This window comes from Vespa velutina, chromosome 2 (genome assembly GCF_912470025.1).
Source record: "Vespa velutina chromosome 2, iVesVel2.1, whole genome shotgun sequence".
Classification (NCBI taxonomy): domain Eukaryota; kingdom Metazoa; phylum Arthropoda; class Insecta; order Hymenoptera; family Vespidae; genus Vespa; species Vespa velutina.
In genome coordinates, this window is record NC_062189.1 from 11,870,762 (window position 1) to 11,884,232 (window position 13,471).

The 13,471-nt window shown below is 30.0% G+C and overlaps 2 protein-coding genes and 1 long non-coding RNA gene across 5 annotated transcripts; all 3 read left to right on the forward strand.

The window, feature by feature from the left end:
• The first annotated feature begins 251 nt into the window (after positions 1–251).
• On the forward strand, positions 252–1,957 carry LOC124957691. Its single transcript, XR_007103720.1, has 2 exons — positions 252–832; positions 1,373–1,957. It is a non-coding gene; the product is annotated as an uncharacterized LOC124957691 (long non-coding RNA).
• A 573-nt stretch (positions 1,958–2,530) lies between these two features.
• Positions 2,531–10,300, forward strand: LOC124957688 (EF-hand domain-containing protein D2 homolog). Of its 2 annotated transcripts, XM_047514859.1 has the most exons (5): positions 2,540–2,568; positions 2,755–3,047; positions 8,142–8,289; positions 8,532–8,666; positions 8,792–10,300. In XM_047514859.1, exons 2-5 carry the CDS (start codon positions 2,878–2,880, stop codon positions 8,927–8,929), a joined length of 591 nt encoding a protein of 196 aa, XP_047370815.1. In that variant the 5' UTR covers positions 2,540–2,568; positions 2,755–2,877; the 3' UTR covers positions 8,930–10,300. The 2 variants fall into 2 exon arrangements, with proteins under 2 accessions (XP_047370814.1, XP_047370815.1); XM_047514858.1 differs by having other exon boundaries at positions 2,531–3,047.
• Positions 10,301–10,736: 436 nt separating this feature from the next.
• LOC124957686 (E3 ubiquitin-protein ligase parkin) lies at positions 10,737–13,471 on the forward strand. Of its 2 annotated transcripts, XM_047514856.1 has the most exons (8): positions 10,746–11,380; positions 11,465–11,681; positions 11,767–12,127; positions 12,209–12,410; positions 12,482–12,643; positions 12,754–12,879; positions 12,953–13,037; positions 13,121–13,471. In XM_047514856.1, the coding sequence occupies exons 1-8, from the start codon at positions 11,123–11,125 to the stop codon at positions 13,228–13,230; spliced, it is 1,521 nt and encodes a 506-aa protein (XP_047370812.1). In that variant the 5' UTR covers positions 10,746–11,122; the 3' UTR covers positions 13,231–13,471. The 2 variants fall into 2 exon arrangements, 1 of the variants encoding a protein (XP_047370812.1); XR_007103717.1 differs by having other exon boundaries at positions 10,737–11,380; positions 12,768–12,879; positions 12,953–13,471.

The window sequence follows — 13,471 nt, forward strand, 5'->3', positions numbered from 1 at the left end:
ATATAAACGGCAATATTTTTCCTTTGCGTTAAGAGCAAGAATATTATTAAAGGAAGTTTATAAATGTAACATAAACTAAATTTAATAAACTTATGTAACGAAATGCTATTGGAACCATCAAAATTTTAATGAATTTATTTACAGCTTGCAAATAGTTATTTCAGAAGATTCATAACCTCACAACTCATTAAAGAATATTTGTAAGCGAAGAATACAAATATATAGAATAAAATTGACGTCGTATCTAACAATTTTGGACTCATATCAAATTAATATATATATAAATATATATATATATATATATATATATATATATATATATATATCATAACGATGAGTGCTTCTCTTTCGATATTCTTGATACTACAACGAGTAGGCACATGGCCCGCGTGACCATTCTAACCTCAAATTATGACTATTATATGACATATATATACATCTCGTTAAAAGCATTCCTAAGTGAGGTGTATCTCAGGTTAAAAATATACGATAAGAAATTGTTAAAATTATAAACTGTAAAAAATATGAAGATTAAGAAAATAAAAATGACTCACCGGCATTCGAAATGTAACGCGGTGTACTCGTGGCAACCACCGTACTGTATCCTTGGGACAGATGATGAACACCAGGATTATTAACGTTAACGTTGACTACAAGCGGATGTTGCTGATGTGGATTATGATGTTGCTGTTGATGATGATGATGGTGATGGGCCAGGTGATGTTGTTGCTTCCCTTTCGTCGGCATGCTCATAAACGTCGCAAACCAACCTCTGAATTATCCACTACCGTCAAACCTTGCTGCCTTACGTAGCTCGCCTCGGTCCTCATAGGTACGTTATTTTCACACGTGTATGAAATGATCGTAATATTTTGTTGTCACTAATTTTTATCCAAATCAATTGCATCAAGAAGAAAATCTTTGGACACGTAGTAGCTACGGGTTACGAGGGGCGTTCGATTGACCGTGTGCAATGAACGCGAACACGAGTGCACGAACGTAGGAACACAAGGATTTATACAAGCGGTACGCCGTTGTTAAACCCGCGAGTATCTATGCTTCCTAGATAATTGCAATGCCAAGAAACAGAGCCTATGAAAAGCTTGATGTGGTGGTCGGTCAGTCAGCACACGCCTCTTCCGCCCACCACTCTTCCTTCCTCTGTTTTTCCTACGTAACACAGAGCTCTTTCCTTTTCTAAGATTCGCGCGCGTGGTCGCGTTAACTTAACTGCGCAGTCACTGGATTTTTTCTTTGTTGTTCTCTATTCTGTCCAAAAGGAAATATTCTACCGTTGATAACTACGTTTACGGCTTTCCACCTGCGTTAAATATTGCATACGCTCTCTCTTACTTGTTTTTCTCCCACAAAGAAAGAATGAGAAAGGAGTAAGGGAAACGAACGGAGAGAGAAGGACCAATAAGGATAGCCAATCCATGAAAAGAATACCAGATGACGCTCTTAGTCAAACTTACTTCTATGGATGCTCGATGTAATTATATCGATAAAAAGATTCCACTCAATATGTACTCGCTGGAAATGAATATTTCATATTCATGTTGTTAAATTAGTTTAAAGAAATGATAATTCTATCGGAAATAATAATTTAAAAAATCTCTTAAAGAGTTAATACTCTTTAAGCATGTATTCAGTTTAACCAATCGTAACGTGTTTATATAATGAATGTAGAAAGATACGAAACTTGTAATTAGCTATTATTTGTTATGTTTGACATTGACGACCAATCATGTCGACCGTAGGAAGAATCTGATATTTAAGAAAACTTCTTATTGGTTGAATAAAACTGATATAAACTATATAGTTTTGTGTTACTCAGATGTTATTCAGAATATGACGTAAAGGAAGAAAACCAATCAAAATAGCGTATTCGTGTTTTACTGAAAAGCGAAAAGTATGATAATATTTGTATCTTTTAAAATAAATATTTGTGAGTATTCATATTGTATTTATTTAAATTAGTATTGAAACAGATTCTTTAAAAGGTCATCGTCCTAACTCGCAGATATCATTAAAAAGTTAATCAGTTTTTTCGTCTGGACTTTGATTATGCATATAAGAGTATTAGTAAGTATAAATTGTGTTTTATCTTTCACAATTTGGTTTACTCCTTCTTCCACAAAAAAAAAAGAGAGCAAAGAATTTTTATCGGATTCAGAGAAATATTTTAAAATACTTCTTTATTCGTTATCACGCGTTTTTTATATAATTTAAAACTTGAATTGTCTCCAATTATGAATAGTAAGGTGTAATCTGTAAAACAATAAAAATTATATTAAATATATAACATAAATAATAATAATTAATTCAATATATTTTATTCAATATTATTAAATATCGTATATATTATATCGTATATAATTATCATATATATATATATAAGAAAAGGAAAAAATAGCATATGAAAATTGATTCAGATAAAAGGTGATATTAGCGCCTTATTGGTTTTCTTCGAATACGGCCCTGGGAACGAATCCGCGCTCGCACCAGTCGATTCGTTCGGCGCGCCGTCAATGCATGCCAGTGCATGTGGTCTCATCGTGGTGTGTGGTTCGTCTTTTATTTCTCTTTTTCTCTCTCCCTCTTTCTCCCTTTTTCTCTCTGTCTCTTTTTCTCTCTCTCTCTTTCTCTTTCTACTGTCTCTTTAATTTGACAGAACGATTTAGCGAGGATTTAATTAACATCAAGAATCTTACGTTCAGTTATTTACCTTTACTTAACGTTCTAACGAACTAGAACGAGAAAAGTCTAGCGGTACCTGCAGAGAGAAACGTGAAACTTCGTTCTAAAGGACATCAAAATATAGAAAGAGAGAGATAATTCACTCGGTTGGAGGGAAATCTTTGGTAAAGATAGGAGATGTCTGCAGACGCTGAGCTTAGTAACATTCTTAGCAGGAGGCAACGGATCAACGAGGATCTCGATGAGGGTAAAGAAGTGAAGAAACAATACAGATTTGTTAACGTCTATACCGAATTCCATGAGCTCTCTCGCCGGGAGATCAAACGATACGAGCAAACCTTCAACAGGTGAGAGAGAAAGAGAGAGCGACTATAATATTTTCTTTTTCATATTATCTCTATACTTTTTTTCATTAGTTTCTTACTTTATAGAAAGACAAAGATATTGTTATAATAATACCATTCGTTGTTTTTCCTTAATTGATTATGTATGATACGACATATTTCGTGAGAAAACATTTCGTGACGTGCATATTATTACTACGTATTTGTATTCTTCCAACATGAATGTCACAATGCAAGGATGCTGCGTTAATGATACCTGATTGTAGAATATGATTGTTCGTTTTATTCTTATAATAGACAATTCGACATTGACCTATTCACCGACAAAAAAAAGTCATACTTTTTCTTTTATTCCTATCATCGATATGTATTCAAACAATAAGTTTGAAAGAAAAGTCGTAAACATAAGTTTCTATCTCTATCTATGAATGATCGAAGTCCGTTTGACTCATTGTTTCTTAATAACCATCCAAATATTTTTATCTGTAACTAAATGAAACACTGTGATCTTTTTAAAGATTCTCATACGAATATCGTTAACTTTATCTTTTGAGACGAATACACTGATTTTAACTTTATATTATCTAACGTAGATAGTAATCCTTTATCGTTTAATGTTGTCTCTCGGAGATATATCAACTTCTTTTGAAACCTACGTATTATAAATTCAGAATTGTTTCACAGAACAAAGAAAAAAGAAAAAATTCATTGGATATTATTCGGGTAAAACTGCTTATCTCTTTTGATACGGTCTTTTTTTTTTTTCGTAAACATTTTATAATATCTGTCGTACTCATTAATGTTTGCTTTCATTGTCTTCTATGATAAAATTAATACACTAATATTCGTCGAAAATATGGAAACTTTTCCTTTTTTTACCTCATAAATCGGGATACTTCTTTCCACAAAACAGTTTACGGAATTCTATTTTTTTTTTTCTATTAAGGGAAGACGCACTTTTCAGAAACCGGTATGCTACGAGGTCCCTGTTTTTCTTTCTACGTGTGCAGCATACATATACGCTGACGCACGCTCACAAAGACGGGGTGAGTCACGTAAGGTGATCATTTCAAACTGCCGGTTACTGTCTCGCGAATATGTTTACCAAGCGTCTCAAGCAATATCGGTAGCCAACTCGGCGGAACACTTTTCACTTTAAACAATCTACCATGTATATATGTATATATGAACATATTTTGTACTTTGTGGTTTGACTATTCGGTGACACATGATAGCGAACATGTATCCGCAGATGTTTCGTATCTTGTGGTTATCTATCTTGCATTTCCTGTCTCGATGAGTCGCACGGTGACAAGGTTTCCTTTTATTTTGATTGAATTTTCAGCGTCTTTATCATCCTCTTCCGACTTTGACTATACTTTAATTTCCTCTAAGATCTAATCGAAAATGTTACGAGAAATGAGTGGAAATAACGGGAAGCGAAGGTTAAAAATTCAAAATTGGCGCAGAAAATTACGCGTCAAATTTGAAAGCGTAAATGAACATTTTTTGTACATATTGTTTCTTTTTCTAAGAACAAAAAAAAAATTACCATCAACGTGATCATCGATTTCTTGAGTATTAGACGATATCGTTTCTTTTAAAGTATCAGACGTCTTGTGTTTTAAAATAGAAGTTGTGTACATTTACCGATCGTTACGTTCCCTCTCATAGTGTAAACACCACGTGCAGCAAAGCCCTTCGTGAATCGTATATCTAAACCAACGTGCGGATTTCTGTATCCTCATTACGTATTTGTGTACGAGCCGTTATTTCGTAGTCATTCTAAGAAATTGCGTGTATCGAATACGTAATCGGAGAAAGAATTTATTCGACAATTCAAATGATATACCGATCATGAATTTATCGATTAGTCGTACTATATTTTGAATATTAGAAATTGTGCCTGTGAATTTAGAACGCTGAACTTTTCCTACCAGATGGAGGATAGGTTGCATAAAGAAATCGATTGATACATATCTAACGTAACGAAGTATACATATATACAGGGAACCCTCTTATAATACGGTACTCTGAGAACATAGTCTTGATATAACACGGTATTCTAAGAACACTGTTTCGATATAACACGGTATTCAGAGAATACGATAAAAAAATTACGAGATACCTTTTTATAATTCAATATAACACAGTAAAAGAATTACAAAATATCCTCCTATAGCGCGGTACTTTCTGAAAACGGTTTCGATATAAAACGGTAAACAAAAAATTGCAAGGTATTCTCTTATAACATCTCCTATAACGCACTGTAAGAGCACTGTTTTAATATAACACAATGTAAAAATTGCATAAACTGTCCAATACACATATATACACTGTACCAAAGATTACACAAAACAAAAGTGATCCATGGTGTAACACAATGGTTAATGCAACGGGTCTTAATTATTACATAAAATCACAGATAAATATCTTATCATAGTTATATTCCATAATCAAATTACAATGAGATTTTCTAATTACTTGAATTCGCAAACTTTCTATTTTATCTATTTCGTTTTAAATTCTTGAATTTTTTCTTTTCTTTTTTCAATTTTAATGTAAATTAATGTATATTGTCAAATCATGAAAAATTTTTTAATTGCAAATAATATTTCATTTTATTATATGTCAAATTTGACATGGAACGAAATCTCTTAAATTTTGTACGGTTTCTAGAAGTATCCTATATACATGGTTTTCACATAATACAGAACGTATCCGTTCAATTTATGTTATTCCGTAATTTCTCATAATACGGTACGAATTAACGGTTTTATAAGAGGGTTGTGTCTAGCATATGCTTTCTAAAAAAATAAATTCCATAATAAAAGAAAAGTACTAATAATTAGTTCCTTATCTACGAAATAAGTTGGTGTTGTAAATGAACATTTTATTATAAGCATTACACTTTCTCCAGGATTAATAGCTCGTTCTACCACTATATAATCTTTTAACCAAGATTACGTGTAAGTAAAAGTGATTCATATTTACTCGTACAGGTATCGAGTTAATCCAAAACCACGGTGACAATAACCTGCTGTATTGCGGTCTTAATAAATGTTCAGTAGGGTCGATGAATGTACAACGTGCTGGCAATTCATATTACCATGAGAAGGAGTGTTTCGTGCTTAGGTACCTCTGGCGATTCAGCGAATTTCGAGTATACATCTTTATAGTAGAGCATAGAGTTCCATGAGGAAGTTATAGTTGTCATAGTCGTGACAAGCGAGTTAAACAATAGCAGCTTGTGCCTTATAATACTCATCGATTTTTTTTTTATTCTATGTGCATCATAACCTCTTCGACCATTTTTGTATTTGACGACATGATATATGGTCCGTTATACTTCGTTGATTATTATTTAATATACCGGTATTTATAATCTAAAAAATTTCATTAAACAAATTTTCTTTCAAATTCTTAAATTACAAAATAATTTTAAAATAATTTAAAATATTATTTGTTATTTAAAATTTAATTTGTTATTAAGAAATTGGAAAACAATTTTTATCATACACACGTAGTATACACACATAACACAATTAATAACATTTCCGGCAAAGAAAATGGAGAAGTTAGAAATATTCCCATTTGATAAATTATTTTTTAATCGAATAATTTTTATTCGAACTATGCAGAATAACCATTCTTTCTTAGTAAATCGATACAATTAGCTCATGACATATATTCGTTTTACTGTACTTTCTCTTGGCGGTGCTAAATGTTAAATCAATGAGTCGTTGATAACCTGCCCTTTATACGTACAAAAGAGCGATCTCCGCAATATCGATCTTTCCAAGTAAAGGGTAGTAATACGGAGAACTTAGAAGGAATATCTTATACGTATTTGTATGCTTACCTTGGCCTGATTTTTTATATTTCTCCCCTTAGAAATGATGCTGCGACAAATTGAACGAATATAATAGCTTTCATTCTCGTTCTTCTTCCTCCATATTTTCTATGCATGTATATATATATAATATAATATAATATATAATATATAATACATAATATATTATATAATATGTAATATATATAATATATAATATATAATATAAATGCTATTCGTATAAAATAATATTTTCTTTAAAAAAGAAATATCTTCGTACTGTCATTGATTAAAAAAAAAAATCTGATAATAAATAAAAGATTTCAGATGCTTCAACGAAGCGAGGAGTTTGCGTTCAGTGGAACGATCGATCGAAGAACGGTTTTAATCTACTTTTTACATTTTCTTATCGATCAGAGTATGTTTGTCGTTCGAGTATGTTTATAAGCGCGCAACCTCGACCTTTACGATAGTTCGCCTTTATATATTTCATCACAGGAGCGTATCGATATTGTGGGATTTTTTAGAAACCTAAATTTAATTTATTTCAGTTAAAAAATAACAATTTGTACCTTATTATACTCATCGATCTTTATTCGGTGTGTCCTAATCTCTGAACATTTTTGAAGTCGACGATATTTTGATGTAGGATCCGTTACATTATACTTTTATCAAATACTATTGAAGTAATACAGTTATTTTTAACGATTTCGAATATTTTTTCTCTTTTAAAATATTTTAATTAATATCTTATAGTGCTTAAAAAAGAAATATTTTCATACTCGTAGCACCTTCATTACGATTAACGTAATTTTCAGCAAAGAAAATGGCAGAACTAGAACTTTTTTCTTTGATGCATTATTTTTTATATGTTATTTATTGGGTCAGTATTTTAAATAAAAGGTTAGTTTTTATAATAAAATATCGGTACATAATATACTCGAACGAAGATATTTCTTTTTATAAGACAATATAAGTGATGATGCAGCTTTGATGCAACTTTGATATATTATTATTTATATTGACTAAAATATTCATATATATCGATCATTTTTATTTTAGAAAAAATTTACTTATTCATTTTTAAAATTTACTTTATTAATAAAAAAGAAAAAAATACTGACCAAATAGATAGAAGTGTTATTTTTTATCTCATTTATATTCATGCTATTTTTGTTGTCATTTGACTAAATTCATTTGTAATTATCCTGTACAGATGAATTCTTCTTTTTAACATATTTAGCAACCGTTGTATCAACTTACAGATTCGATGATGGACACGATGGTTATCTTGATCTAAATGAATTGAAACGCATGATGGAAGTTCTAGGAGCACCTCAAACTCATCTCGGTTTAAAGGCAATGATACATGAAGTTGACGAAGATGGTGATGGACGTATATCCTTCCGCGAAGTAAGAAGATAATAATTTTACTGATAATTATTAGTTATGATTTTCATCTTTTCTTTAATATAATAATAATAATTATTATTATTATTATTATTATTATTATTATTATTATTATTATTATTATTATTATTATTATTATTATTATCATTAGTAGTAATAGCAGCAGTATTAGAAATTCACTTAGAAGATATTTTTTCGTTAGATTTTAATGTAATAATTCATGAACGTATATCAAAATGTTACAGTTTCTCCTGATTTACCGTAAGGCACATGCTGGTGAATTAGAGCAGGATTCTGGCTTAGGACAATTGGCTCGTCTGACCGAAGTAGACGTGGATGAGGTTGGCGTATCAGGTGCCAAGAACTTTTTTGAAGCTAAGGTAAAATCTATTGTTTGTAATAATATGAAGCAAATAAGAACTGAAAAATTTTTCTGACTTAAATTAATAACAAAAAAAATACTCTCTTTGTTTTTTCCTTATATAATTTACATTTATATCCGTAGATCGAGCAGCTTCGTAAATCTAGTAAATTTGAGGACGAAATTCGTATGGAACAAGAAGAAAGAAAACGTGAGGAAGCTGAGAAGGCAGCAAGACGCGCACAATTTAGAGAAAAAGCTGCGATTTTTAGTAATAATTAAAAGAGAAAGAAAAGAAAAAAATAAATATAGGACAGTATGAAAAGTTATTTTTGGAAAACTGGTTAGGTGTCATATACTTTATGAGAGGATTTCTATTTAATTTGGTCAAAAGCACAATAGGGCGATCATTATAAAAGATCATTGAAGGGATTCCGATAGATTTTGCACTTTTGCGATAATAAATAATCTCTAGCTTGATCGTGCAAATAACGCACATTTACTTTAATCCTTTTTAATCGGAGCTTCATTTAATGATTTATGAATCTCTATCGATTTTGATTGATCGGTTAAACTAAACTTCAAAGAACGAATCTAATGACTATATTAATGTTTTAGACGTTGATATATATATATATGTACATATATATATATATATATATATATACATACATACATACATACGTTATATATATATTGATGAAAAGAATAACTTATTGTAACACTTCGAATAGAAAGGATTAACATATATTCGTATCAAGAACATCAAAGATACTTGCATGATAAAATCCTCTCCTTTTCTTTTATAGAAAAATATGTTTTATTCAGTTTTTTTTATTCGTTATGTTTACCTATCTTTTAAGTTATCTTAATAATTGTAGAATTTCGTATTGAACAAAATAATATCTTTTTGGTATTAACTACGTTCGTCTTATTCGAATAATTTTTTTTCCATTTATAAAGTAATCATTAATCAATTTTTATCGTATTTGTGACAAAGTTATGTTCTTTTCATGTCGCGCCTTCTTTTTCTTCTTTTTCTTTTTTCATTTTTTTTTTATTATGCAAATATTAACATCTGAAGAAAAAAAATATAGTCATTTGATGAGAAATTACAAGTGTTAAATGGAGGGAGAAAATTCCAACTATTTTTTGCTCTAGTCATGCATTTATCTTGAAGAGATATATTTTTAATACAATTTCATCTAGATTTTTTATGCTACACAGCTATATAAACTTCATAGAAATAGTATAAGAAAATTTTTATATTTTTTAAGAGTTTCTCTCTCCTTGAGAGTAATGTGTGTCATAACCATTTGAAAATATATTACTCCAATGATTTTATTATGTACTTGCATAATGTAAAAATAATTAATTAAGCATTCTATATGTCATTTACTCGTATGTATATAACATCGAAAGTTTTGTCACATCATATGAGATGCATTACTTTAGTACACACTATGTAAATAGTACCTAAGCTTTATGCTATTTTTTTGTCTTTCTTTTTTACTGATTTTATTATAGAAAAAAAAATGATTTATTTTATAGAAATGATACGTTAATATTGTGATATGCAAGTTATATATATATATATTGTACTTAATTAGTGTATGTTTCAAATAATGTATAAACTGAAATTTTAATTAAGCATATGATGAAGTATTTTGTAAATTTACATTTTACAATCATTTTATATATAATTTAATATCGAAATACTTTGAATGCTTGGTTTAAAAAAAAAAAAAAAAAAAAAAGAAAAAGATTACGTTCATACTTACATTATTGTTGCTATTTTTTCGCGGTTTTTTTAAACGCCACTGTTACTAAAATCACGGAATCAAAAAGTCGTTAAAAATCGTTATTGTTCACGAAGAAGTCGAAGGTGAGTGACATGTTCTTCCTTTTTTCGAATTTCAATATTCGAATGACGACAATTTAATATGTCTAAATGTAAGTATTTGTTTATTCAAACAGTAATTAAAACATTTTGCATGTTAAGGATATAATGAAGATATTATAAAATTTATATTATTAGTAGAAAAATATTTCTTTATATTGATGATGAACAAATTTTGTATTATTATGAATAACTTTTTTTTCCTTTCCATACTTCAAATATGATTTTTGGCAATATTAGCAAATTTTTATTATTGGGTTGATAACGGAAAAGTTTTTATAATTTTTTTTTATCAATTCTACGATGATTAAGGTCAACGTTATCGATATTACAATATGTATAGAATCGCAAATGAGTGTTTGCAGAGAGCGTTAGTTATCAGGCATATATAGTTGTTCTCATATTGTAGTCTCTTATATTGGTTATCTATGATGGAAGTAATTCTAGTCTCTCATATTGGTTATCTATGATAGTAGAGGTTATGTTCGTTTAGGCTTTATTGTTGTTAATTATGTTTATTGTATCTTCTGACTGTGCAATGGTTAGAAGATTGTACAAAATACATTATTATCGTTATGAGTTTCTTGTTTGATTTAGTAAAAAACGCATTTATCAGGATGTTAGAGCTTTTATGGTTTGGTAAAAAGAAAATTAGCAATTCATTAAGTATATATATCAAAACAAATACAGGAAATACTCTATCTGTGGATTTAGATCCTAAATGGGATATAAAAAATGTGAAAGAAATATTAGCACCCCGAATGGGGATGGCACCAGAAGATATTAAAATTATTTTCGCTGGTAAAGAACTACATAATTCAACAGTAATAGAGGTACAAAACAATTGTGATTATAGTTTATAAAATTTAATATATGATTTTATAAAATGTTTAATTTTTCTATATAATTGTATATAGGAATGTGATTTGGGTCAGCAAAGCATTCTTCATGCTGTTCAAAATCGTCATCAAAGACTTAATAAGAGTATAAATTCTGTAAATATTATCGAAGAGGTGGTAACAGAAGGATCTGATTTTGATTCGACAATTAGTAGTAGTGGGAGTAAACCAATGAATGAAACTCTTACAGATTTGCCATTAGAAGAAACAGATCAGACAAATTCATCCACAGATGGTTATTATATTACATATGTTATATTTACTATAATAAATCAAATGAACTAATTGTATTATATAATTTTCATCATATTTTATGGTAGAGCAACGAGAAACTCGAGCACATTTTTACGTATATTGTTCAAAGCCGTGCAAAGCTGTAACTACAGGGAAGTTAAGAGTCAAATGTGCATCTTGTGGTAGCGGTGCTGTTACAGTAGATAGAGATCCACAATGTTGGCCAGATGTTTTACAACCTAAAAGAATAACGGTTCATTGCGAAAATGAGTTATGCGAGTTATCTGTATCTTCTAATGAAGATACCGATTTACAAGTTTTTTATGCTCAATTCTTTTTCAAGTGTGCAAATCATATTAGTTTAGGTGAAGATGACCAGGCAGTACCACTTTATTATATCAAGCCAAATTCCATGAATGTACCTTGTCTCGCTTGTACAGATATAAGGTATCAGATAATAATGAGAGGATCAGATAATAATCTAAATTTACCTATATGTATATGATCTAATTTTACCTATATATATAGGGATACAGTATTGGTTTTTCCTTGCGAAGCAGCCCATGTAACTTGCTTAGATTGCTTTAAAGAATATTGTTCTGTACGTTTACGCGAGCGTCAGTTTCAATTTGAAGCAACAAAAGGTTACTATACTCTTCCCTGTCCCGCAGGATGTTCCAACTCTTTTATTACAGAAGTCCATCATTTTCATCTTCTTAATCCACAGCAGGTATATATTTTCTAAACTAAGAGATTATATGAGATTTAAGAAAAGTTGTTGAAATATATTTTAATATTTAGTATGAGCAATATCAACGATTTAGTACAGAGGAATATGTTTTACGAGAGGGTGGACTTCTTTGTCCAAGGCCAGATTGTGGTATGGGTATAATACCACCATCTATAGAAGATGGTGCAAATGAAGAAGAATGTCGTAAAATTCAATGTTTTGCAGGTTGTGGTGTAAGTTAATACATGAATTATATTTTAGATAGAATCCTACACAATTGTGATTTATAATAGGAACAATTACACGAAGTATATATTGTTTATACTTTATATGTGATTTATAGTATGTATTCTGTAGAAGATGTTTACAAGGATTTCATGTGGGAGAATGCGAATTACAATCTTCAGAGGCATCTAATAACAAATCTATATCTAACGGATATACCATTGATCCCCAGAAGGCTAAAGATGTATTTACATTATTATTGTTCAAAGTTGTGACGCGTAGTAGTGCAAAAATCTTATGGGTATATTTTATTTTAGGCTAAATGGGATGAGGCTAGTAAAAAAACCATACAAATATCGACTAAACCTTGTCCAAAATGTAGGACACCTACCGAAAGAGATGGTATTCATAGTTTCTGAAAACTTTCTATCAAACCAGTTAATTTTTTATTTTCGAAAAATACTTCGAAATTGTTATTTCTTTAGGTGGATGCATGCATATGGTTTGCACACGAGCAGGCTGTGGTTTTCAGTGGTGTTGGGTTTGCCAAACTCAATGGACGAGAGATTGCATGGGTAGTCATTGGTTCGGATAGAGGAATACGTTAATTTAACGTTAATTTTTATAACTACCGTTATTACTAATTTATTTTCTGACAATGTAATTTATCAATAATCGGATAAATTATTTTCTTGTCATAAAAATTAGTTTGTTTTGTTAATCTTTTGTTTCCTACTGATAGAGTATATTTTTTTGTAATGTTTTCAGAATTCGTTAAATTTATCTAACAACCTTATATTTTCAAAATATGCAGTAAAAATTAATTTGCAATGGAA

What these genes read in the sequence shown, in the direction of transcription:
- LOC124957686 (XM_047514856.1), top strand. Translation starts at nt 11,123, where the DNA reads ATGAGTTTCTTGTTTGATTTAGTAAAAAACGCATTTATCAGGATGTTA. An exon ending in ATAATTCAACAGTAATAGAG is followed by an intron (nt 11,381 to 11,464) that starts GTACAAAACAAT and finishes AATTGTATATAG; the next exon opens with GAATGTGATTTGGGTCAGCA. An exon ending in ATCCCCAGAAGGCTAAAGAT is followed by an intron (nt 12,880 to 12,952) that starts GTATTTACATTA and finishes ATTTTATTTTAG; the next exon opens with GCTAAATGGGATGAGGCTAG.
- LOC124957688 (XM_047514858.1), top strand. Translation starts at nt 2,878, where the DNA reads ATGTCTGCAGACGCTGAGCTTAGTAACATTCTTAGCAGGAGGCAACGG. An exon ending in TACGAGCAAACCTTCAACAG is followed by an intron (nt 3,048 to 8,141) that starts GTGAGAGAGAAA and finishes ATCAACTTACAG; the next exon opens with ATTCGATGATGGACACGATG. An exon ending in AGAACTTTTTTGAAGCTAAG is followed by an intron (nt 8,667 to 8,791) that starts GTAAAATCTATT and finishes TTATATCCGTAG; the next exon opens with ATCGAGCAGCTTCGTAAATC.